This window comes from Carassius gibelio, chromosome B3 (genome assembly GCF_023724105.1).
Source record: "Carassius gibelio isolate Cgi1373 ecotype wild population from Czech Republic chromosome B3, carGib1.2-hapl.c, whole genome shotgun sequence".
Classification (NCBI taxonomy): Eukaryota; Metazoa; Chordata; class Actinopteri; order Cypriniformes; family Cyprinidae; genus Carassius; species Carassius gibelio.
The window spans coordinates 8,037,158-8,061,037 of NC_068398.1; the positions used below are offsets into that span (position 1 = coordinate 8,037,158).

Consider the following 23,880-nt stretch of genomic DNA (forward strand, 5'->3'; position numbering starts at 1 on the left):
GTGACTGACCTCTCACGCCTCGCCCAACAATGGCTACTGGCCGGGGTTCCCACCGGTCAACAGACGTCTCCACGCACCCCTCCTCCCAGCCCGCTGATTCCGCTGCCGATCATTGAGGTGCCCTTTGAGAGGATCGGAATGAACCTAGTGTGGCCGCTGCCGAAGTCCGCCCGGGGACACGAACACATCCTGGTCATCCTGGACCATGAGGCCATCCCCGTCAAGGGCAACAGCTGGTCAGTCAGTTCACCGATGTGTTCTCTCCCCAGCCAGGGCGGACCCACATACTCAAGCACGATATCCGCACAGCACCCGGAGTGATCGTCCGGCAGCGGCCCTATCGTGTTCCGGAGGCTCGGCGACACGCCATCGGGGGGAGGTACAGGAGATGTTGAGGTTAGGGACCATCGAGCCATCACACAGCCCCTGGTCCAACCCCATCGTCATGGTTCCGAAACCCGACGGCACCTTCCGCTTTTGCAATGACTTCTGCCGCCTAAACGAAGTCTCGGAGTTTGACGGCTACCCAATGCCGCGGGTCGATTAACTGTTGGACCGCCTGGGAAGGGCCCGGTACATTTCGACCCTCGACCTCACCAAGGGCTACTGGCTGGTCCCCCTAACTGAGCAGGCCAAGCCGAAGACGGCGTTCTCGACCCCTAGTAGCCACTGGCAATACCAGGTCCTACCATTCGCCCCTCTGGGGGGTGGGGGGTGTGTGTGTGTGACGCGTGTCCCGAGCTCTCATCAGCGTCGCCCTGGAAACGGAGCAGGCACACCTGCACCTGCTCATTACGGAGCGGTCACACCTGCTATATATATATATATATATATATACAGTATTGTTCAAAATAATAGCAGTACAATGTGACTAACCAGAATAATCAAGGTTTTTAGTATATTTTTTATTGCTACGTGGCAAACAAGTTACCAGTAGGTTCAGTAGATTGTCAGAAAACAAACAAGACCCAGCATTCATGATATGCACGCTCTTAAGGCTGTGCAATTGGGCAATTAGTTGAAAGGGGTGTGTTCAAAAAAATAGCAGTGTCTACCTTTGACTGTACAAACTCAAAACGATTTTGTACAAACATTTTTTTTTTCTGGGATTTAGCAATCCTGTGAATCACTAAACTAATATTTAGTTGTATGACCACAGTTTTTTAAAACTGCTTGACATCTGTGTGGCATGGAGTCAACCAACTTGTGGCACCTCTCAGCTGTTATTCCACTCCATGATTCTTTAACAACATTCCACAATTCATTCACATTTCTTGGTTTTGCTTCAGAAACAGCATTTTTGATATCACCCCACAAGTTCTCAATTGGATTAAGGTCTGGAGATTGGGCTGGCCACTCCATAACATTAATTTTGTTGGTTTGGAACCAAGACTTTGCCCGTTTACTAGTGTGTTTTGGGTCATTGTCTTGTTGAAACAACCATTTCAAGGGCATGTCCTCTTCAGCATAGGGCAACATGACCTCTTCAAGTATTTTAACATATGCAAACTGATCCATGATCCCTGGTATGCGATAAATAGGCCCAACACCATAGTAGGAGAAACATGCCCATATCATGATGCTTGCACCTCCATGCTTCACTGTCTTCACTGTGTACTGTGGCTTGAATTCAGAGTTTGGGGGTCGTCTCACAAACTGCCTGTGGCCCTTGGACCCAAAAAGAACAATTTTACTCTCATCAGTCCACAAAATGTTCCTCCATTTCTCTTTAGGCCAGTTGATGTGTTCTTTGGCAAATTGTAACCTCTTCTGCACATGCCTTTTTTTTAACAGAGGGACTTTGCGGGGGATTCTTGAAAATAGATTAGCTTCACACAGACGTCTTCTAACTGTCACAGTACTTACAGGTAACTCCAGACTGTCTTTGCTTTTTTTTTTTGCTGGACAGCCTATCATTTTTTGCACCTCTTTATAGGTTTTCCCCTCTCTAATCAACTTTTTAATCAAAGTACGCTGTTCTTCTGAACAATGTCTTGAACGACCCATTTTCCTCAGCTTTCAAATGCATGTTCAATAAGTGTTGGCTTCATCCTTAAATAGGGGCCACCTGATTCACACCTGTTTCTTCACAAAATTGATGACCTCAGTGATTGAATGCCACACTGCTATTTTTTTGAACACACCCCTTTCAACTAATTCAACTAATTGCCCAATTGCACAGCCTTAAGAGCGTGCATATCATGAATGCTGGGTCTCATTTGTTTTCTGAGAATCTACTGAACCTACTGGTAACTTGTTTGCCACGTAGCAATAAAAAAATATACGAAAAACCTTGATTATTCTGGTTAGTCACATTGTACTGCTATTATTTTGAACAATACTGTATATATATATATATATATATATATATATATATATATGTGTGTGTGTGTGTGTGTGTGTGTGTGTGTGTGTGTGTGTGTGTGTGTGTGTGTGTGTGTGTGTGTGTGTGTGTGTGTGTGTGTTTCTGTTTGCGCACCGCTTTATAAAGAAAAAATAAATATCAGGTCGGGAGATGTTGAGACTATCAAGTTCCGACACCCCTCCAGTGCCAGGTGCAGCACAGCTGTGTACTGATCGGCAACCCCTTTCCAGTTGTGTTTGTATTGTTGTGGAGGTGGGTGGTGATGAACAAAAGACTAAACTACTTGTGCCTAAAATTTACAGTTATTACCCAAAAGACAAAAGGCAATTATAGTTCATTTGTCTCGCTAACATCTATGACTCATGAGAGCTACATTATTCAGTTCACTGCATGATTCAGTTTATTAAAATGCATGTATGATGATCACAAAAATCAAGATATAAGGGGCAGAAATGAATATATTTCTATTTTCTTATAATTAAACATTTTTTTCCACCAAAAGCAGCATGATTAAACATGTGATATTGATTTTATACATGAGTTTATTAAACAATAATTTTATATTAAGATAATTATATTTTAGACACAATATTGATTGTTGTTGCTCTATTGACGGTGTTTCATTCCTGAATGAATCAAGCGTTTAAATTATTTGGTTCAGTTGCAATGACTCACTTATTAACAGTGACTTGTCTTTTTCATTCAAAAAATAATAATAATTTCAAATATCATTATTCAAGGATTTATGTTTAAAATATCAAAACAGTGTGAATGCATTGTAACTGCAGGTTAAATACATTCATTTTTTATTTTTAAATGGTGTGTAAATGGATCTAAATGCCCCTTGTAATGCATCTTCTGTGTTTTCTCTGCATTGCATGATCGATTTTGTCAATACTGATTTCATATGCTTGCTAACAGTCAAAATGACTTATTTTTCTAATTGACAAATTCAATTTAAGAACTTGACTGAAAGGATGATGCACACTTTAGAAATCACTGCTGTGAACTGATCACAACACAGAATATGAAGCATATAAAAAACTTTAGGGGTCAGCTGTCCACAGCAGTCCTTAAAGGGGGGGGGGTGAAATGCTCGTTTTCACTCAATATCCTGTTAATCTTGAGTACCTATAGAGTAGTACTGCATCCTTCATAACTCCAAAAAGTCTTTAGTTTTATTATATTCATAAGAGAAAGATAATCTGTACCGATTTTTCCCAGAAAAACATGACCGGCTGGAGGCGTGACGTGTGGGCGGAGCTAAAGAATCACGAGCGCCAGTAGGCTTTTGCGTTGAGAGCGTTTGGAAGCTGTGATATTACCGTGAGGACAAAACCAACCAAAACAAACCATGACTAACAGTCAGATTCAGAGTATATTTATGATCCAGAATCAGATCCAGAGCTGTACATGTGGAAAGTGCAGTTTGATGACAACATCGCATGTTGTTTACTTGATGTGCTTACGCGCCGATAGCTAAGTTAACAACACAGAGATATTTGAAGCAGTTTTACTCACCGCATGCGGTTCCAACACACGATCGTGACCCTTTCTCGTTGGGACTGCATTATCCTTAAGAAATAAACTATATGCAAATCCGGCGTCAAACTGGGCCTTGTTTGTAAAACAAGCATCTTCGAAATGCAGGGAACAAACAAAAACACTTGCACAACTCCGTTGATGCTCTGTAAAAATAAACTCCATCCACTGGTCCCTTAATGCTGTTTTTCTTTTGGTAATCTGTGCAGGGTTGTCTTGCCCTGGCAACCAAAAACACACTCCTTTTGTGACATTTCGTGACTCTCTCGCTCTGATCAGTGAATGTCTGTGCTCTCAGTGCTCTGCTATACGGGAGCGCGCGCTCTTCCGGCAGAAGTCCCCTTAGGACCCATATCAGGAAATTCCGCTCCATCTAACGTCACACAGAGCTATACTCGAAAAAAAGTTTCCGAAACTTGTGACAAACCGGAAGGAGTATTTTTGTAACAGAAATACTCTTTCAAACGTACAACTTAATTTTTGAAACTTTGTCCATGTTTAGCATGGGAATCCAACTCTTTAACAGTGTAAAAAACTCAGTATGCATGAAATAGCATTTCACCCCCACTTTAAGGTATCAGCACAATAACACACTCAACAATATATAACAATTATCGTTATCAATAAAATTGATAGATAGAAAATATATATTTTTAATAATTAAATAATTTAATAACTATAATAATAAAGCCTAATGATGCATTAATCTTCATTTTGACAACATTCAAGAAATATACAGATTCAAAGTTACAAATACATTCTTATTATGCTCCACTCTAATTGCTAAAGTCATCTAATCTATTCACTTTTATCAGTGAATCATACTTCTATTCTGCCACACACTTTTCCCATACTAAAATCAGTTATAGATTCTCCCACATCATAAAAAAAATCATAATTAACAGAATAAAGTTTGTCTAAATCTTGTTTAAAAAAAAGTATCTTGTGTGCAGTACCTGCATGCAATATCTGCATTCTCCTGAAGCTTATCAACTACAATGCATTGCACTTTTTCACCAACACTATGTCCCAAATTCAACCCACATGAGTTATATGATACTACTCTAAGATTTATAAATCATATTCACAAATTCATTCATTTCAGCAGATGCATGCACACACCTGTTGATTAATTAGGTATTTCTACATTCTACACATTTGTTGTGACATTTATGTCAAGGATATCTGTGACATTAGCTTTTTCCAGTCCGCTTTGTTCTGTTGCTATTTTCTTTTTTTATTTGTATTCTGCTGTATTAATATGAAAAAGACAACAGAAACTGCACTTTGCAGAATACATTAAATATGCCACACCTCAATAGATTATAATTTTTTCTAAAACATCACTTATTTGGTGTTATTTCTTTTCTAAGAAAAGTGAGTGGTATTTAAACCAGTGAGAACCTGCAAATTGATTCAAAAATTTTATCATACCCCTCCATAAATGTCAGTTATAAACCCAGAGTCCTCAAGTCCTCAAGGTCCTACAAAAAAAATAAAAAAAATAACCTGACTCCTCCCTGCTTCTAGAAACTACGGAGGAGGATGTAACATTAGTATGATTGGACGAACTGTGTAGTCACTTAAGACGTTCAAATGTGAAATGAGAAAGTAAAACTAAACCAGGAATGATCTCTGTATGATCGTGCATTTATTCCCACTCTTGAGAGTACTGAATTTAAGGTAAGTCATGGAAAAACTGAGAAACACACTTGAACAAGTAAGTCTTCATTGATTTTCTGAATTTAGATTTTCTGGTTATGTGTAACATAAAGAAAACACCTGCATGTTAACTCACCATTCTGTGAGTTTTCTGGTTAAAATGCATGTCTCTGTTTTCACATTTTTCTTTTCAGTATCCATATCCTTCAAAGATGAATTTCATTTTTTTGATCCTCCTGATTATTAGTGGGATTACTTACTCAAGATCAGGTAAATATTTGTATTTATGTTTGTGTTCATGTGTAAAACAAAAAGTAAGAGTATAAAAGTAAAAGTATAACTTTTATAAGTGAAAATGTACAATCGGTCGGTCATAGTCCAACTGAAGATTCATTATCCAGAAATATTTGACCACTGAATGACAAGATGGACCAATCAGAAGCAAGCATTCAAAAGAGCTATGTAATAAGTAACAAAACCATAAAAGTGTTAACAGGCAATGTTTTATGTATTTTGTTATATGTAGTGAATGATTCCTCAGCTCTTTTTCTGGTGCTGGATTGTCAAACCAGATATATATTATAATGAAGATAATAATTCTTCAGTGTATTTTAACTGTCCTAAAGCAACTCATAATGTAATAACTGCACATAATGTAAAAACCGCACAAATCCTAAAACTGTTTGTTTGCTTTGTCTAATTTAAGTGGATAGTTCATTATCCCTTTAAATGTTATTTCAAACCATTTTAAACCCGAAATTCTTCTCTGGAACACAAAAGGAGATGTTAGAAAGAATGTTTAATCTATTTAGCTATTTTGAATAAAGTGAAGGCATAAATATCCCTATATATCTATATTTGTGTAGAAAGACATGAGGGTGCACTGCCTTCACATAATGAAGGTTTTGTTGTGCTCACAGAAGGAGACCCCTCACCAGCTGGTGCAGAGGGTGCGTCCTGAGCCCCCATTGGTGGTTTATGTTGGCCACCATCATCATGTTGTCTGAATGGACCAGGACATGGTGCCTTCTAAGAATTGACAGGAAAGCCTTGAGCAACAGAATAACTGCTATAATTTCTAGGCAGTTGATATGCCAGTGTGCTGCTGCAGGAGCCGACCAGGAGTCGAATGCTGGTCTGCCATTGCACACGGCATCCCAATCCGAGTTGGAAGCATCTGTCATGACAATTTTCCTTCTGGAGACCAGCCCCAGATCAATCTCAAACTGGTACAGATGGGATCTCCAAGGGGCCAGGGCCTTGTCACAGCCTTGGGTCACCCTGGGTCCCAGATACCAAGTATGGGGCGGGACCCAAACTTTCTGCCAATATTGAAGGGGCCACATGTGCAGCAGGCCCATTGGTAGTACTGAAGAGGCAGCTGCCATTAGGCCTAGTAGCCTCTGAAATGTCTTTAGGGGAAGTAAGTTCCAGACCTTTAACAATGGAGCAAGCTGCTGAATATTCAGAAATTGTTATGGTGAAAGCTAGCCCCCAACTGGGCTGAATTAACAACTGTGCCCAGGAAAGATATTTGTTTGCGGGAAGATTTGATTTATGCATGTTGATTATGAGCCCTAGGCATTCCAAATGGCTGAGGAACAGGGATCTTTGTGCACATAGCTCATGCTCTGACCAGGCCAGAGCAAGCCAGTTGTCAAGATAATTCAAGATGTGCACTTCTTTCTGTCACGGGGGGTGAGGGCCGAATCCACTCTCTTGGTTAAGATGCATGGTGCCAGAGACAGTCAGGACAGAAAGTATTCTGGTAAGCCATCCCTTTGAACGTGAATCTCAAAAAGGTCTGTGATGGGGGGCTATCTGGATATAAAAATGATGCATGTATCAGATCCACCATCTTTCTTTGAAGTAACGGCTGTAAAACCGTGACACGTTGCGGGCTGCTGGAAAAAGCTCCACGGTACTCTTCACTTGTAAACTTTCTACTTTAGACTGAAAGTAGAAATGGGGAGGTCTGCAAGCAATCTGAACCGAAAAAGCCTCATTTGATTGTTTCAACACCCGGAATGGCTTCCCAAGCCAGGATTCAGGTGGTGAGGGGCTGGAGTGCTCTAAGAAGTAGGGGCTAGGAACTGATAATGTTCATGCTGCTGTGAGGAGGAGAAGTGCTCTTCTTGTGAAGGTGATTGATTTTTTATTACGAGTAAGGGGTTGGAAGGCAAACACGAGACACATCAGGATTAACCAGATAGCCACAGGGGAGAAGTGAGTCCGTGTGGAGATGATCTTCATGCTGAAGGAGAAAGATTACAATCAAATTGCATTTTGCATTTATATAGGCAGAAGGCCTCATTTGTGTGCACATGCTGAGATTGAATTTGTCTGTGCAAGTGCACAGATGTGATCCAATGCAGGCTTCAGCATTTCGGAGAAAATGAGTTTCTCTAAAGCATCAGCGACTAATGCAATGCCAGTGAACCAGATTAAAAGAGAACCTTTTTAACAGTTTTCTTCTCTTGTAACAGACCGTTATGAAGTAGTGAGTCCTGCAGACACTGTATTTGCTGTAGCTGGTGAAGATGTAATTCTGCCCTGTTCAGTTAAACCCAGCATCAGTGTTGTGGACATGAGAGTGGAGTGGTTTAGATCTGATCTGAAAAATTCAGTAGTGCATCTTTATGAGGATCATGATGACAGAAACACAGAACAGCTTCAGTCCTACAGAGGGAGAACAAAATTGAATCCTCAAGAACTACAGAGAGGAGATGCATCACTCAAACTCTCATCTGTCCAAGTCTCTGATGAAGGACGTTACAAGTGTTTTATTCAGTCCAAATCCTGGTCTGATTATGCTTTTCTTGATATCAGTGTTGAAGGTGAGTAAACCATTGACAACAAACATTTAATGATTTTAGACATGAAGCTTTGGAAGACTGGGGTGTGTGTAACATGGGTTCAGTTGTAATGGGTTGTATAAGCAATGTTCCCTCTTATTTTTTTCTTGCTGAATATTAAACTGTTCTCTACTGGGAGGACATTTCGGCCACCTGAGAAAAAACATTCTTTATACCAGACCTGTACAGCACATACACAAAAAAATAGTGTAACTTTTAACTTTGATGAGCTATTTATATTTGATTTGACCCTTGATGTAACTAAATGATGTAGGTTACCTGAGAATATTTTTTACAGTATAATACACTGCTGTTCAAAAGTTTGGGATCAGTAAATTTTTTAAATAAGTTTCTTAGCCTCATCAAGGCTGTACCTATTTGATATAAAATACTGAATATTATTTCACAAAATAATAATGTGAAATATTATTGCAATTAGAAATAAAAGTTTTCTACTTTATTTTAATTTAAAATGTAATTTATTCCTGTAAAGCAAAGCTGGATTATCACATGTGTCACATGATCCTTCAGAAATCATTCTAATTTGCTAATTTATAATCAATGTTGGAAACAGTTGTGGTGCTTAATATTTTTTGGGACCTGTGATATTTTTCAGGATTCTTTGATAAATAAAATGTAAAAAAAACAAAACTACAACAGTGTTTATTCAAAATAGAAATTGTGTGTTACAATATACACTATACTATTCCAAAGTTTGGGGTCAATAATTGTTTTCTTTCTTTTTTTTTCAATTAATCTGATTATAATAACTAATATTAGAAATTGCAATAGCCTAATAGTTCACAATATTACTGTTATTTTTCTGTATTTTAAATCAAATACATACAGCTTTGATGAGCATACAGTAAGTGACTCCATTAAAAAACAAGATCAGTTATTTATAAGGTTTATAATATAGGCCTAACATAATATGATATCAAACACTGAAGCATTTAAACTGACAGAAGATAATAGAAAACATGCTGAAGCATATAAACTGAGATCCAGTGGTGTATAAAGTGCCTGAAAGTCATACTAAAATATAATTATAGATATCTTACCAGAAAATGACTTTGGTAGAAGTTGAAGTCACCGTTTAGAATATTACTTAAGTAAAAGTCTTAAAGTATGTGATATTTATAGTACTTAAGTACAAAAATATATATCTTTTTTTATCTTAAATGTACTTAAGTATTGAAAGTAAAAGTATGAGTAAATGTTGTTTCAAACGGCTGAATCAATCAGAAAGAAAGCATTTGATTGTGTTAATGAGTGAATCACTGAATCATTTATTTAACCGATTTGTTCAAAAAGCTGATTCATTCAATAAGTAAACACCGTCCATTGCTCAGAAACGCAAAGCAGTGCTGTAATCTTCGTTTGGAACAATTTTTGTTGGCAAAACTGAGCAAAACTAGCAATATAATATCAAAAAATGTAAGTCTTTATTGCTCTACTGAACTTGCATAAAATGATTATTTAATGTGTTCATGCATCTGCAAAAAAAAAAAAAAAAAAAAAAACGGTACTCTTTGTGTGATATATATTAAGTTAACTATGCCTACATGAAATTATATAAATATAAAAAGCATACAGAAGGATTTTTGCCGTCTAAAATTTAGAATGCCTGGAATTTCGAGTTTTAATAGACTAATAAATCAATGTGCGTGCACACTCTTTGTATGATTTGGTGATATGGCCTACTTGATAATGTCAGATTCCACATCATTATAATAACACTTACCATATTATCGCAGATGATGCTGTGTCTGCACACCTCTGACTCGACTTGAAATGAAATCATCTGCGGTTGTGAGCAGTGCACTTGTTTGCACATGAGTAAAGGTGTTTTTAAGAGTCTAACTAGCAAACGCCAGACCACTGATTCATCAAACCTGCTTTCCTGCAGTCCTGTTCTTCTTATTTTGTTGTATCGGAGTAAAAGTATACACTTTAATTAGGAAATATAGTGGAGTAAAAGTAAAAGTTGGCTGAAATATAAAAACTCAAGTAAAGTACAGATACTCCCAAAAAATACTTAAGTACTGTAACGAAGTATTTTTATTTTGTTGCATTACAACACTGCTGAGATCGGCAACTCAATACTAATCTGCACAATACACCCTTGTGTGACTGTAAATGTACGAGTTTTGCCCATCATCCGCTATTTCCAAAACTTAATCAAGCCACACTTCTTATGAGGACGTTTTATTTCACCTCATTGAGTTTGCATTGGCTCTTGATTTGAGCTATTTCGTCTGCAACCATTATTCCATTTCCACACCGACTCGTTTGGCGCACATCATTCTATTTCTATGAAACCCGTAAACCGCATTCACTGGTTCTAATTCTGTAGCGATATATCAACTTTATAGCGGTTTACCTGATCATTGCAATTCTTTCGTTTTAACTAGAATTTTTGCATGTTAAGCAGCTAAGAGGGAACATTGTCTATAAGGGCTTGAAGTGTTATATTTTGCTAGGGTGACCATATGCGCCGTTCATACGGGACACGTCCCAGCCAGGATTTTAATATTGCCTAAAATATCCAGGTTTTGGCTATTTGCACTGTGCAGGTTGATCGTTGTGTAACATTCATGAGAGCTATAAAGAGCAGAGCAGACGGCTCCTTAAGCTTTTGAATCGCTTTCAAGTGTTTGTTCGTTTGTTTGACTTGAAGCATTGTGGCACACTTTGTTTTTTTTGGGGGGGGGGGGGGATTTGTGTGCAGTGACGCTTCAAGTCAATCGAACGAACAACCACATGCGCATATTTTCATCGCTTTGATCGTTCCCTCTAGATCTCACCTTCTCACACGCAGCTCCACGATTGGTTGATTATGTACAATACCTGCATGTTTTTGTTCAAACTGCTCTGGATGTTTTAGGCAATAGGTGCGTTTGACTTCACGCAGCATTGCGCAAACCGATCGCTATCCCAAAAGAAATTTGTTTCCGACTTGAGACGACGCCACATGACTGTCACGTGAGCCATCAAAGTACCGCAAGAGCATTTCGAGAGCAGCCAGCTGACTCAGCCGCCGCAGTTTCTCCAGAGCAGCTGCAGGAGCGCTGATGACGACACAGCTGCTGCACGATTGGCCAGATCCACCACATGACAATGATCATGTGTGTTTGAAGCGTTTCAGTTCCAATAATGGCAACAAATCTGTTTTTTTTTTTTTTTTACGAATGGGAAACGCTTTTAAATGTAGTCACACTTGTATTGAGTCCCGTTTATCATACAACACTGATAAAAGCATATATACCCCACTGTATTAGTATTTAAATAGTATATGATTATGTTGAACTTTATTCTTGAAAATATGGCGCTGTTTTAAGCAGTATGTAAAAACTGTTTCTGTTGCTCATGAAAACGTTTCTGAAACGTCTGTGTATTTGACAAATACAGCATTTAATTCACTTCATCTGTGATAAAGTATGCAAACACCACGTGAGTGTCACTAACGGGAGATGAAGGTGTCTGGCTTGACATGTCTGTTTTCAACTCCACCTCCGACTGCAAGCGGCTACTCTCGTTGATTGCCATCTGTAGCCGAGCTTCAAGTCGAACGCACCCAATATTAAAATCATGGCTGGGACGTGTCCCGTATGAACAGCGCATATGGTCACCCTATGTGTTGCACAGATTGTCACACAACTTTCATACTGGACCCACAAAGATTTAACACAATGAAATGGGATGGTGTATAAGCCCACATTTGACACAATGAGAAAGTGACTAACAAGCACACACACTGGGTCTCATTCTCAATAATCACAGGAGAACTCTTCACAAAACATTAGCACCTACTGTATATCACAACATGTGTGTACACACGTGAATTTGTTCCCAACTTCTTCTTATGTTGAATTTTAGGTTATATAAATAACTGTTTGCCCAAGTTTAGTAATTTGCATCAAACACACCCAAACCATCTCCTTATAGGACTTTCCGGTTTTTACACCTGTGATTTCACCTCCTAATTATTTTTCAGTTATGTTTTCTATTACTGTTACAACTCACCTAGCTAGTGGGAATAGTTGTAACAATAGTATTCTCTGCACATCAACTTGAAGTTATAAATTGTAGATTTCAAAACTATTTTGAAAGCACACAAATGTGATGTTTTATAAAAGTTTAACTTAAACAGTGCAAAAAATTGCGGGCGTTACAGCAAATTACATACCTTAAAGTAAAAGGTGTTCAAAGCATCCACAGTCTCCCCTGTGTGTTGCTCCTTTATGGTTTTGTTTGATGCTTTTGTCAGCATCAAACTAACACAAAAATACAGAACAAAAACAGGTTTATAGGCAGATAAAATGCAGTTATCCACCCATTGAATGTTCTTCATCTTGGTCTCTCTCTGTAGCTGTAGGAAGTCCCCCAGTGATCACTGTAGATGGATTTGATCAATCAGGAGGGCTTCATCTACAATGTGAATCTGAAGGTTGGAACCCTGAACCTTTTCTTGAGTGGCTGAACAGTGAAGGAGCAAGCTTGAGTTCAGAAAAAACAGAAATGCAAAGAAACACAGATGGATTCAGAGTCAAACACTCTATCACTGTACAACACAGAGATGATAAGATTCACTGCAGAGTCAGACTGAGACATCACATGCTGGAGACACTGATTTTGACCTCAAGTACGTACTGATACATATTTGATGCTGAAGAGTAGATCAAATAAAGTGTAACTTACCAGATTTCTAACTCACTTTGTATTGTTAGATTGTCATATATGTTTTACTGACAAATAAACAGTGTTGTGCAAGTTACTTCCAAACTGTAATACATTGTACATTACTTGTTACAGTCATTTAAAAATAATTCCTTACATTACAATATTACTGTCTCAGAATTGCAATGCGTTACATTACTCCTGTATTACTTTTTTGTTACTTTCACCAAAACCACTACAGAGTAGAACTTAAAGGGTTAGTTTAGACAAAAATCTAAATTATGTCATTAATAACTCACCCTCATGTCGTTCCAAACCCGTGAGACCTCCTTTTATCTTCAGAACACAGTTTAAGATATTTTAGATTTGGTCCGAGAGCTCTCTGTCCCTCCATTGAAACTGTGTGTACTGTATACTGTCCATGTCCAGAAAGGTAAGAAAAACATCATCAAAGTAGTCCATGTGACATCAGAGGGTCAGTTAGAATACTTTGAAGCATTGAAAATACATTTTGGTCCAAAAATAGCAAAAACTACGACTTTATTCAGCATTGTCTTCTCTTCCGGGTCTGTTGTGAGAGAGTTCATGACGCTGCTGACGTATGACACTGCTAATAACAAAAATAAATGTCAGCAGTGTCGTACATTAACAGTCACAGCAGGTGCGCTCACAACAGACCCGGCAGTGTGTGATTAAATTTTAATCAAAAATTGCATCTTGTTTATTTACATAGAATGACATTCTAATGATACAAGTGGGTTAAAAATCAGCAAAGTTACACTTTAATTCTGAATGTAGTGCATTACATTTGGGTATATAAATCAAAAAGCATCAGCAGTGTTAGTTTTAGTTGCACTTTTTTTTACTGTGTATGCATACAAATGTATCTTGCTTGTATTATTAATAATTTTTAATCAAATATAAATGTTTGACTGGACACAATGTGCTCAATGTCACTGTGTTGTGTTGCAGGTAAGAGTTTTAATCCTTGGAGGAAATTAATCATCTTGTCTACAATTGTGGCTGTACTCGTTGTGATTTCTGGAATACTGTTAGCTGTGTTTGTTCGTAAAAACAGAGGTAAAATTATTGTTTGTTTGATTATTATATTTGCTTTAAATAAATAAGGGATCCTAGGGCTAGTTGTCAAATGTTTATTATTCCTCAGTTCACTAATAGTGTCCAAAGTTGGACATACATGCAGGACTGGATAAATCTGTCTTTTTTTCCTGAAAGTAACTTAGTTATTATTTCACTACTAATTTAAAGTCTCATTAATTTGGAATTACTTTTGTGTCTTATTCATTTAATCAAACATACTATGCTTGAGAGCAAAATATATTGTAGTTAAAATTTAAAAAAAATATTGCTTAAATTATTTTATTTACAACAATAAATTTATTTATAACAAAACATTTGTGTTGCAAATAAATATTCTATGCCATTCCTACAATTTTCATCATCCACCCATATATTTTGCTTATTGTTCTGTTTCTGGTCGCATTTTGCGGGTCTAAAATCTTACGTGTTGAAAAGTTTTGTATCTGTATACAGTTGAATGAGCCAAGTCATTTCAAAACAGTCCATCTCAGCCATGTTCAATATTAAATATGACAGCGGCTGGTGACACACGCTATAATTGCAAAAAATGTTTGACCATATTTTACTGTACCAACTCGCTTTTACGGACACATGCTTGATGATATAATCATCCACTCTGCTTTCTGCCCATTTGATACAACCTTTCTCAGCCATCCCTAATTTAAGCTTATCCTAATGTACAAATATCCAACTATTATCAAATGTATTCCTAGAAAACAAAACATTTTCTTAAAATTGTTTTGTGAAACCGTACTATCACAAAGAAACAGGAGCAGACGCGATTGTGTCCTTATTCCAGTTGAAATATCAATAAATACTATAATGGTTTTTGCAGTCCTTTTTCTTTAAGTATAATTTTATTAATTTTGCTCTCCAAAAATGTTATGTTTGATTGAATAAAATAAAAGACAAAAAAGTAACTCTATACATTTCGTCCACAAAATATTTAATCAACACACACTGTGTATTCATGAGGGAAAGTGTATATCTAAGGTCAACTTGGTCACCTTCTCTTGCTTTTGTTCTTGATTTCTTCAGAATACAACACACGACAGAATGAGTATAGGAGAAAAAAAGAAGGTGAATCTGTATTTTTTTAGTTATAATATCATTTTTATTGTAAAGTTTGTTTTCATCCTCAAAATATCTACTTAACAGACACTGTGTATTCAAATATGTTTTTGTATATATTTATTTTTTATTAATTAATTTATTTACATATTATTAAAATATTATTTTTGTTTTATTTGTCATTCTTCTTCCTCAGTAAGAAATAATTATGGTCTATATATTTAATGTTATTTTCACTTGCCTTTATTCTGAATTTTCTTCAGAACATTCAAAACTACAGAAGGAGAAGGTCCGAATTCAACAAGGTGAATTTACCTTTATTAGGTTATTTCAATATCATTTTATACATTTTTGTCCTTTTTTATATTTGTAGTTATTATTCCATCCCCTTTATAGATGCATGTTTATAAAAAGTACATTTGAATTATTAACTTAACATAAATACCTGTGATGTTATCTATTTAATGTTTTCTCTTGCCTTTATTCTGAATTTTCTTCAGAACATGAAAAACTACAGGAGGAGAAGAAGAGAAAACAACAAGGTGAATTTATATTTTTAGGTTATTGTTTTACTAATATATATATATATATTTGCCATTTTCAAAGTTAGTTTATTTATTCATTTATTTTATATTTGCTGTAATTATTTCTCCCCATAATAGTTGCATGTTTGTAAAATGTGACCCTAGAACAAAAACCAGTCTTAAGTGTCAACTTTTCATTCATAATCTAAAAGCTGAATAAATTAGCTTTCCATTGTTGTATAGTTTGTTAGGATATCACAATATTTAGCCAAGATTAAACAATTTGAAAATCTGGAATCTGAGGTTGCAAAAAAAAAAAATATATATATATTTGAGAAAATCTCTTTTAAAGTTGTCCAAATGAAGTTCTTAACAATGCATATTAATAAAAAATGACGTTTTTATATATTTATGGTAGTTAATTTAAACAATATCTTCATTGGGACATGATCTTTATTTATTATCCTAATGATTTTTGGCATAAAAGTAAAATCAATAATTTTGACCCATACAATGTATTGTTGGCTTTTGCTACAAGTAAACTCATGCTGCTTATGAATGGTTTTGTCCTCCAGGTTCACAAATGCACATTTGAATTATTTATTCAGTTACCAAATGTAGCTGTGTTTTGATGTTATTTTCTCTTGCCTTTTTTCTGAATTTTCTCCAGAATACAGTGAACTTTTACAGAATGAGAACCAGAGAATAAAACAAGGTGAATTTTTTTAAAGATATAATTTAATATTTAATGTAAAGTTTGTTTTCATTCACAAAATATCTACTTAACAGACACTGTGTATTCACATACATTTTTGTGTACAGTATATCTAAGGCCCTGTATGTTTTGTAATATTTATTTTTTAATTAATTCATTTATTTACATATTATTAAAATATTATTTTTGTTTTATTTGTCATTCTTCTTCCTCAGTAAGAAATACTTATGGTCTATATATTTAATGTTATTTTCACTTGCCTTTATTCTGAATTTTCTTCAGAACGTGATACAATACTGGAGGAGAAGGTCAGAATTCAACGAGGTGAATTTATCTTTATTAGGTTATTATTTCACAATTTAAACAAATGTGGTCCTTTTTTATATTTGTAGATATTATTCCACCCCCTTAATAGATGCATGTTTATAAAATGTACATTTGAATTGTTCACTTACCATAAATACCCATGATCTTATCTATTTAATGTTTTCTCTTGCCTTTATTCTGAATTTTCTTCAGAACATGAAAAACGAGAAGAGGAGAAGAACAGAATTCAACAAGGTGAATTTATCTTTATTAGGTTATCATTTCACTATCATTAAAAAAAGTTATTATTTATATTAGTAGTTATTATTCCACCCCTTAATAGATGCAGGTTTATAAAATGTTCATTTGAATTATTCACCATATATAACCGTGATGTTATCTATTTAATGTTTTCTATTGCCTTTATTCTGAATTTTCTTCAGAACGTGATCAGCTACTGGAGGAGAAGAGAAAACAACAAGGTGAATTTATCTAATTAGGCTATTATTTTACTAATAATTTAAACATTTTTGCCATTTTCAACGTTAGTTCATTTATTAATTTATTTATTTTATATTTGCTGCAATTATTTCTCCCCATAATAGTTCCATGTTTATAAAATGAGACCCTGGACCTCGAATCCAGTCTTAAGTGTCATTTTTTTCTAAATTAAAAGCTGAAAAAATTATCTTTCCTTGTATTAGCATTAGCTTGTATGGTTTGTTAGGATATGACACTATTTGTTCATACAATTATATGATAGATACAAAGATACAATTATTTGAAAATCTGGAATCTGGGGTTGCAAAAAAAATCTAAATATTGAAAAGTTGTCCAAATTAAATTCTTAGCAATGCATATTACTAATCAAAAATTACGTTTTTATATATTTATGATAGGAAATTTACACAATGTCTTCATGGGACAGGATCTATACTTAACATCCTAATGATTTTTGGCATTAAAGAAAAATCGATTATTACATACAATGTATTGTTGGCTATTGCTATTTATGACTGTGCTACTTATGAAATGGTTTTGTGCTCCAGGATCACAAATGTACATTTGAATTATTTATTCAGATACCATATGTAGTTGTGTTTTAATGTTTTATTTTGCCTTTATTCTGAATTTTCCTCAGAAGATGATCAACTACAGAGTGAGAACAGGAAAAGAAAACAAGAAAAAAAAATATTTCAAGTTACCATTTTAATATCAACGTTAAGTTTGCGCAGATGTAAAAAAGTAATCAAAAAATTATATATTCAAGTGAAGGCATAGACACTGGTTAAAGACATTTGTGTAAAAGAAGAAAACAAGAAAGAGAGAAAGAAAGAAAGCTTAAAATAAACTGCATCAAATATTTTGTCAGGCAGACATACAAAAGTTTGGTTAAAGGAAGAAAACAAAAGCAAAACGCAATGGCACAGGTCACAGATCACAAACATCGATCTAGTGCAACAACAATGATTACAATGCAGCACAGTGGAACACAAAAAAACACAGCCATTAAAGGGAAACGTCATCCTTTATTATTACTAAATTATTGGTTACACTTTATTTTGATAGTACACTTTAGACATTCTACTAACTACATGTCAACTAATTCTCATTAATATGCAACTACATGTCTACTGACTCTCAGAGTAGACTGTCAGTTATATGTTGTGGACCCATCAAAAGTTGAATAAGATAACAAGCAGACAGTCTACTTGTACTCTAATGACTGCTAGTAGACATCTAGTTGCAAAGTTACTTACTGTTAGTAGAATGTCTAAAGCTGACTATCGAAATAAAGTGTTCCAAATTATTCAAGTATTTTACACCTCTGAAGTTTTCTCTCACCTTTATTCAGCATTTTCTTCAGAAGATGATCAAGTACAGATTAAGATAAAGTGGAAAACAAGTTGAATTTATCTTGATTAGGTTATTTCACTAATAATGTAAAAAGAAATGCCGGTTTTATTTTATTTTTTATATTTGTAGTAATTTCTCCCCTATAATATATGGATGTTTATAAAATGTACATTTGAATGTATTACCATACATACCCACATGCGGTGCTATTTAATATTTTTTCTTGCCTTTATTCTGAATTTTTCTTCAGAACCCGATGAAACAGAGAATTCAGACACACAGACACACACACACACACACAAACATGTTTGTTTTTGTGGAAAGTGGGGACATCCCATAGGCGTAATGGTTTTTATACTGTACAAACTGTATATTCTATGGCCCTACACCAACCCTACACTTAACCCTAACCCTCACAGGAAACTTTGTGCATTTTTACTTTCTCAAAAAAACTAATTCTGTATGATTTATAAGCGTTTTGGAAAATGGGCTCATGTCCTCATAAGTCACCCTCTCCTTGTAATACCTGTGTCATACCCATGTCATTATACAGAGTTGTGTCCTGATATGTCACAAACACATGCCCACACACAGACACACACACACATAATGAATGCATGTTTATATTGAATTTAATTATTTATTCAGTTACCAGTTAATACATCCTATAAATCGAAATGAGTGATAATTTAAAATAATGTAATGTTTGTCTCATCTTTATTCTGAACTTACTGTAGAAAGTGATCAGCATTCACAGTCACATGTTGAACACCAAATGGGGCTTTATTGAATTATTAATATATTAATTAAATCCATTACAGTGTATTGTAAATAAGTAATCTATTTTAAGTTTCAATGGGCTTCAAGTGGTGACTAATATTTATCTTATTACTGATCTTATGATGAATTCTGTTATGGACCCTTTATAACTCTATACTTTCTTTCTCTTTTCTTTCATCAAATGCAGAGAAAAAATGTTTTTTACAATGAGGAGCAGGTGAAGGAGTGAACTGAGTGGTATTTAGTCCATTAACATGATGAGGTGGAACAGTTTAAGTGTGGAGCCTGGAGTGTGGATCATCAGAAGGGTCTGGTCTCCTTTTATGATGTGGAGTCCATGTCTTATTTCTACTCTTACCCAAAAGTTTCCCAAAAGCAATTAGGTCACTAAATTCTGTCGTTAGCAATAGAGTTCAGCGGAACTAAAGACTAGTCAGCGAATGATGGTTTTGAGAACATCCCCCCCGGTCAGCCTTTAGATTACAAACTTTATCATGAACTTTTCTGTAATATGTGTCTCACATAGCCAGACTTTTGACTGTTGACATAAATTATGATCCACATTTAGACATGAATTATGAGACAATCTGACTGACATGTTGAGCAGACATTTAGGGGTGTGTGAATCTGAAACTAATGATACTACAACAATAGACCGATGTTCACCAGTAACAAATATGCATAAGTTAGGCTACATACAATATCTCTGAAAAGCAAACCTATCTCAGACTGAGCTGTGTAGTTGTAATCATCTCTTAGTGCTGTGTCATTCTTGAAGAAAAACTTGGTATCTGTTTGCACTTTGAATATTGAGAGAATAAGTTCATTATTTTTTTGCAATTAACAAGAAAAAAAATCTGATTTTTTTGCTCAATTTGTGGAAAGGAGTTCAGTGAGAACGTCACAACAGTTTCAATCAGTTCTAAAAGGTCATAATTCATGTTCAGTTCTAAGATCTGAAGAGACTCTTCAGAGAAGAGAAGTCAGTCAGTTGAGTTTGTGGTTAAACATTGTACAGTTCTTGGATATCTTTGCCATCTACTGCATATGCTAATTCATAGTTAGAAAGTAGAACTAAAATGACATTCACAACATTATTAGTAGAAACATTTCAAAATGCACCAGGAGACTTCTTTTTCAGTCATGAAAAAAAAAAAAAAAGATTTAAAGGGGATTAGGCCTTTGCTGTTGAGGGCGGAGGATCTGGAATAGTCTCCCAAAAAGAACGTAGAGAAGTCACATCTTTAAATGCTTTTAAAATTGAAGTCAAAAACGTCTTCTTGTCTTTAGCCTCTGAGAGCGTAGGCTAGTCTGTTGTTTAATAGGATGTGTCTTGTTTTAAGTTGTTTGTTTTAATGAAGTGTTTTTGAGTGAATCGATTAATTAATGTATTTTGTCGCTGAGGATTTAAAAAAAAAACATACTGTGTTAAATTCTCACCTTGTTCTCATTTTGAAATCTCACACTTGTGAAAGTGTAATGCCTGATTTGATGACTTTACAGACCAAGACAAAACTGTTAATTACTTTTATTTATACAGTTTTTTTGTTTGTTTGTTTTTTTATTAGCTTCAATCTAGAACTGTGTAAATCTAGAACTGACTGTACATTATAGCGTTTTAACATCTTTAATGCTGCACTTAAAGATGTTTTAAACGTTCCTTGCATTAAAAATTAATCATTAATTAACTAATTTCAGTAAGTCAATAGCTGTATACCAGGAAATGTTTACAATCTTAATAAATAGAGAGAAAAAAAAGAGACTAACCATGTTCCAAGTGTGATTGTGTTTTTTTTTACATAGCAAATAGCCCTTAATCTTTTAACATCGTTCAAATGCCAGTTATGATGTCTACACACAGAGAACAATTTCTGCAGCCCAGTTATCATGTTTTGATGGTAGGGACTTGTATTTAAAGTGCATTAATGTTGTGGGATTACACATTTATAAAATGTTAAATCTAGGTTCCAATGTAATAGTATATAAACTAAAAGGATTTGTACATTGTGTTTTACATCTTGAGGTAAAAAAGGATGACACAGCTGTGCCTTTGTCTCTATGGTAATGTGAAGGTATTGGCCATACGGTCAGGCTAATTGACGTAGCACCTATGCTATTAGAATGACACTGTTATGCTGATGAAATCAAGGTTGGGAAATGCCAGTGGTGTGCTAATTCCTGTACTTCAATCACATGCTATAGGTTAGATTATCTCCACCTCCCTCCCTCTTGTATGTATATAAACTCCAAAGTATCATTGCTTTGGTTTGACTTCTTTGATGACTACAGCGCCACGTAGCACGATTCTCAATAAAGAAATCTGCTAAATATTATCCAAGAGTCTCCTGGTCTTTGCTTATGAGTTTCCAACAGTCTTGGTGCCATGACCCAGATAGAGCTCCTCACCTGAATCCAGATTGGAACTTCAAGCTCAAATAAAATCTGATTTCGTTCCAGATTGAGTCTTGCTGTACAACCAAGGGATGGTGAGTGCCACTCTATTCAAAAGGACCTTATACATAAGAGGTTATCCTCTATTCTGGCAACAAAGCTCCAGTAAAAATTGATGTGGAAGAAGATAGTCAGCCTGATAATTATCCTGACTTACAAGCTTTCTTTGAAACAGATGTAGCCATCCAATCAGTAACTGATGTGCCTGTAAATTCAGTGAAGGTATGTGGTGCTAGGAAAAGATCTCAGAGAATTGAGGTAAATGAAAGTGTTCATCCCAACTCTTCTGTTTGTTCATTTACAAACTGTTGCCAAAGCACTAAGACCTAAATATATAGAGAGACTATACCAGAGCTTACCCTCAGCACACACAAATGTTTCTTAGAGAATTCAGAAGAGCATTGATCAGCAAAATGCGTCTATGACATGTCGTTAGCAGAAGGTACACAGCTGATGTCACAAATTCTAACTGAATCTGAATCAACAGTTTTGAGTCTGCTGTTACTTTTGAACTACAAAATGCCAGTAAAGGCGATTTGAGAGAAGGTGTTTTGAAAAGTCTAAAGAATATCATGGGACCCAAATAGACTGGTCCAGAATCACTCACTGTGTGCAAAGGAAAGAAGAAACTGTGAGTGAATACAATGAAAGATTTTGTCAGTCAGCTGTAGCTTACAGTGGAATAGTTGATGATCCTGAAAGTTTGTTAGATGACGAGGGACCATTAGTCTGCATCTGGTCAGATGGCCTTGTAGCGGAGTAAAAAAAGCCTTGCCATTCCTAGACCTACCTTGGTCTAACAAAACTCTCAGAAGTAATCTAGACAGTTTAGCTACATGATAAAGAGACTCTGATATTAAAGCCAGAGTATAAGATTGCAGCAGCATCCTTTCAGGTCAACACAGAGAACCGACAGAAAAGTCCTAAGAAGGAGGGCAGTTGTCATTACTGTGGTAAAACTTGACACTGGATGAAAGAGTGTAGGAAAAGTAAGAAGACATTAAGAGAAATGAACAGCTTTACTCAGCTACAGGGACAGACTAGGACACACACAGACCAGTGAGAAGTCCAGAGAAGTGCAACAGACCTCGGGGGTCAACCCTGTGGTGAGGACTTCTGTTATGTGGAGGGGTTGGGAAGAACTCGGATGCAGACAGGATGTAACAAACACAGGGTTTATTAATACAAAAAGGGGAAAACAAAACCCACGAGGGGGAAAACAATGACTAGGGAAAACACTAAATAACTCTACAAAACACAATAAAAAGGTAAACAAAGACTCTGAACACTAACTACTAACAAACACTCACGGTAGTACAAAGACTTCTTGGAGGGGTTACAAGGACACGATATCTCAGGAGGCTAACAGGAAGAAACACATATGTGGAACAATCTCAGACGTGGAACAATCACAAATGATGAACAATCACAAATGAACCGACGAAAGACAGAGCACACTAGGAGATCTAAATAGGGGAACAATTAAGACACGACAGGTGGCACAGATAGCAATCACGACAAGACTAGGATAACAAGGGGGCCGGGGCAAGGGAACGAGACAACACAAGCACATGGCCCAAAGACAAGGCCATGTGCTTGTACACAAAACACGAGTCTGCCATGATCCTGCCTCAAGACTAGGGAAAATCAAGGACACGAGGGCAGAATCATGACAACTTCCTTATAAGTTTCCCCTAACATTTGTTTTATCCCCACCTCACTGGTCCATAGCTTTCAAATTACTTAAAACTAGACTGAAGAAAAACAATATACGATCACCATACTTAAAACCAATATACAATCAACAGAAGTCAAAAAATGTATATGCATGAATACTGCTGGTCTGCTGTTTCTTTGTTTTCTTGTGTTGCAGGTGTGTGTGCATGAGATGTCATCTCCATAAGCAGCACCCTGGTGTAAAGCATCACCTCAGACATCCATGAACAAGCTTCATGAGGACCAAGAGTCATC

General features: G+C 35.9%; 1 protein-coding gene across 2 annotated transcripts in view; it reads left to right on the forward strand.

The window, feature by feature from the left end:
* The window catches only part of LOC127952423 (butyrophilin subfamily 1 member A1), a 90,872-nt gene extending 73,082 nt beyond the window's left edge, over positions 1 to 17,790 (forward strand). Inside the window, exons 1-12 of one of the 2 annotated variants that reach the window (XM_052550853.1) lie at positions 5,343 to 5,590; positions 5,764 to 5,839; positions 8,056 to 8,406; positions 12,797 to 13,069; positions 14,077 to 14,184; positions 15,244 to 15,285; positions 15,540 to 15,581; positions 15,777 to 15,818; positions 16,471 to 16,515; positions 16,798 to 16,839; positions 17,035 to 17,076; positions 17,265 to 17,784. In XM_052550853.1, coding sequence (XP_052406813.1) covers positions 5,782 to 5,839; positions 8,056 to 8,406; positions 12,797 to 13,069; positions 14,077 to 14,184; positions 15,244 to 15,285; positions 15,540 to 15,581; positions 15,777 to 15,818; positions 16,471 to 16,515; positions 16,798 to 16,839; positions 17,035 to 17,076; positions 17,265 to 17,317 — 1,098 coding nt within the window. In that variant the 5' untranslated portion in view covers positions 5,343 to 5,590; positions 5,764 to 5,781 and the 3' untranslated portion in view covers positions 17,318 to 17,784. Of the gene's footprint in view, positions 1 to 5,342; positions 5,591 to 5,763; positions 5,840 to 8,055; positions 8,407 to 12,796; positions 13,070 to 14,076; positions 14,185 to 15,243; positions 15,286 to 15,539; positions 15,582 to 15,776; positions 15,819 to 16,470; positions 16,516 to 16,797; positions 16,840 to 17,034; positions 17,077 to 17,264 lie in introns of those variants that run through there. The other variant, XM_052550852.1, reaches the window with a different exon arrangement.
* Positions 17,791 to 23,880: the final 6,090 nt, after the last annotated feature.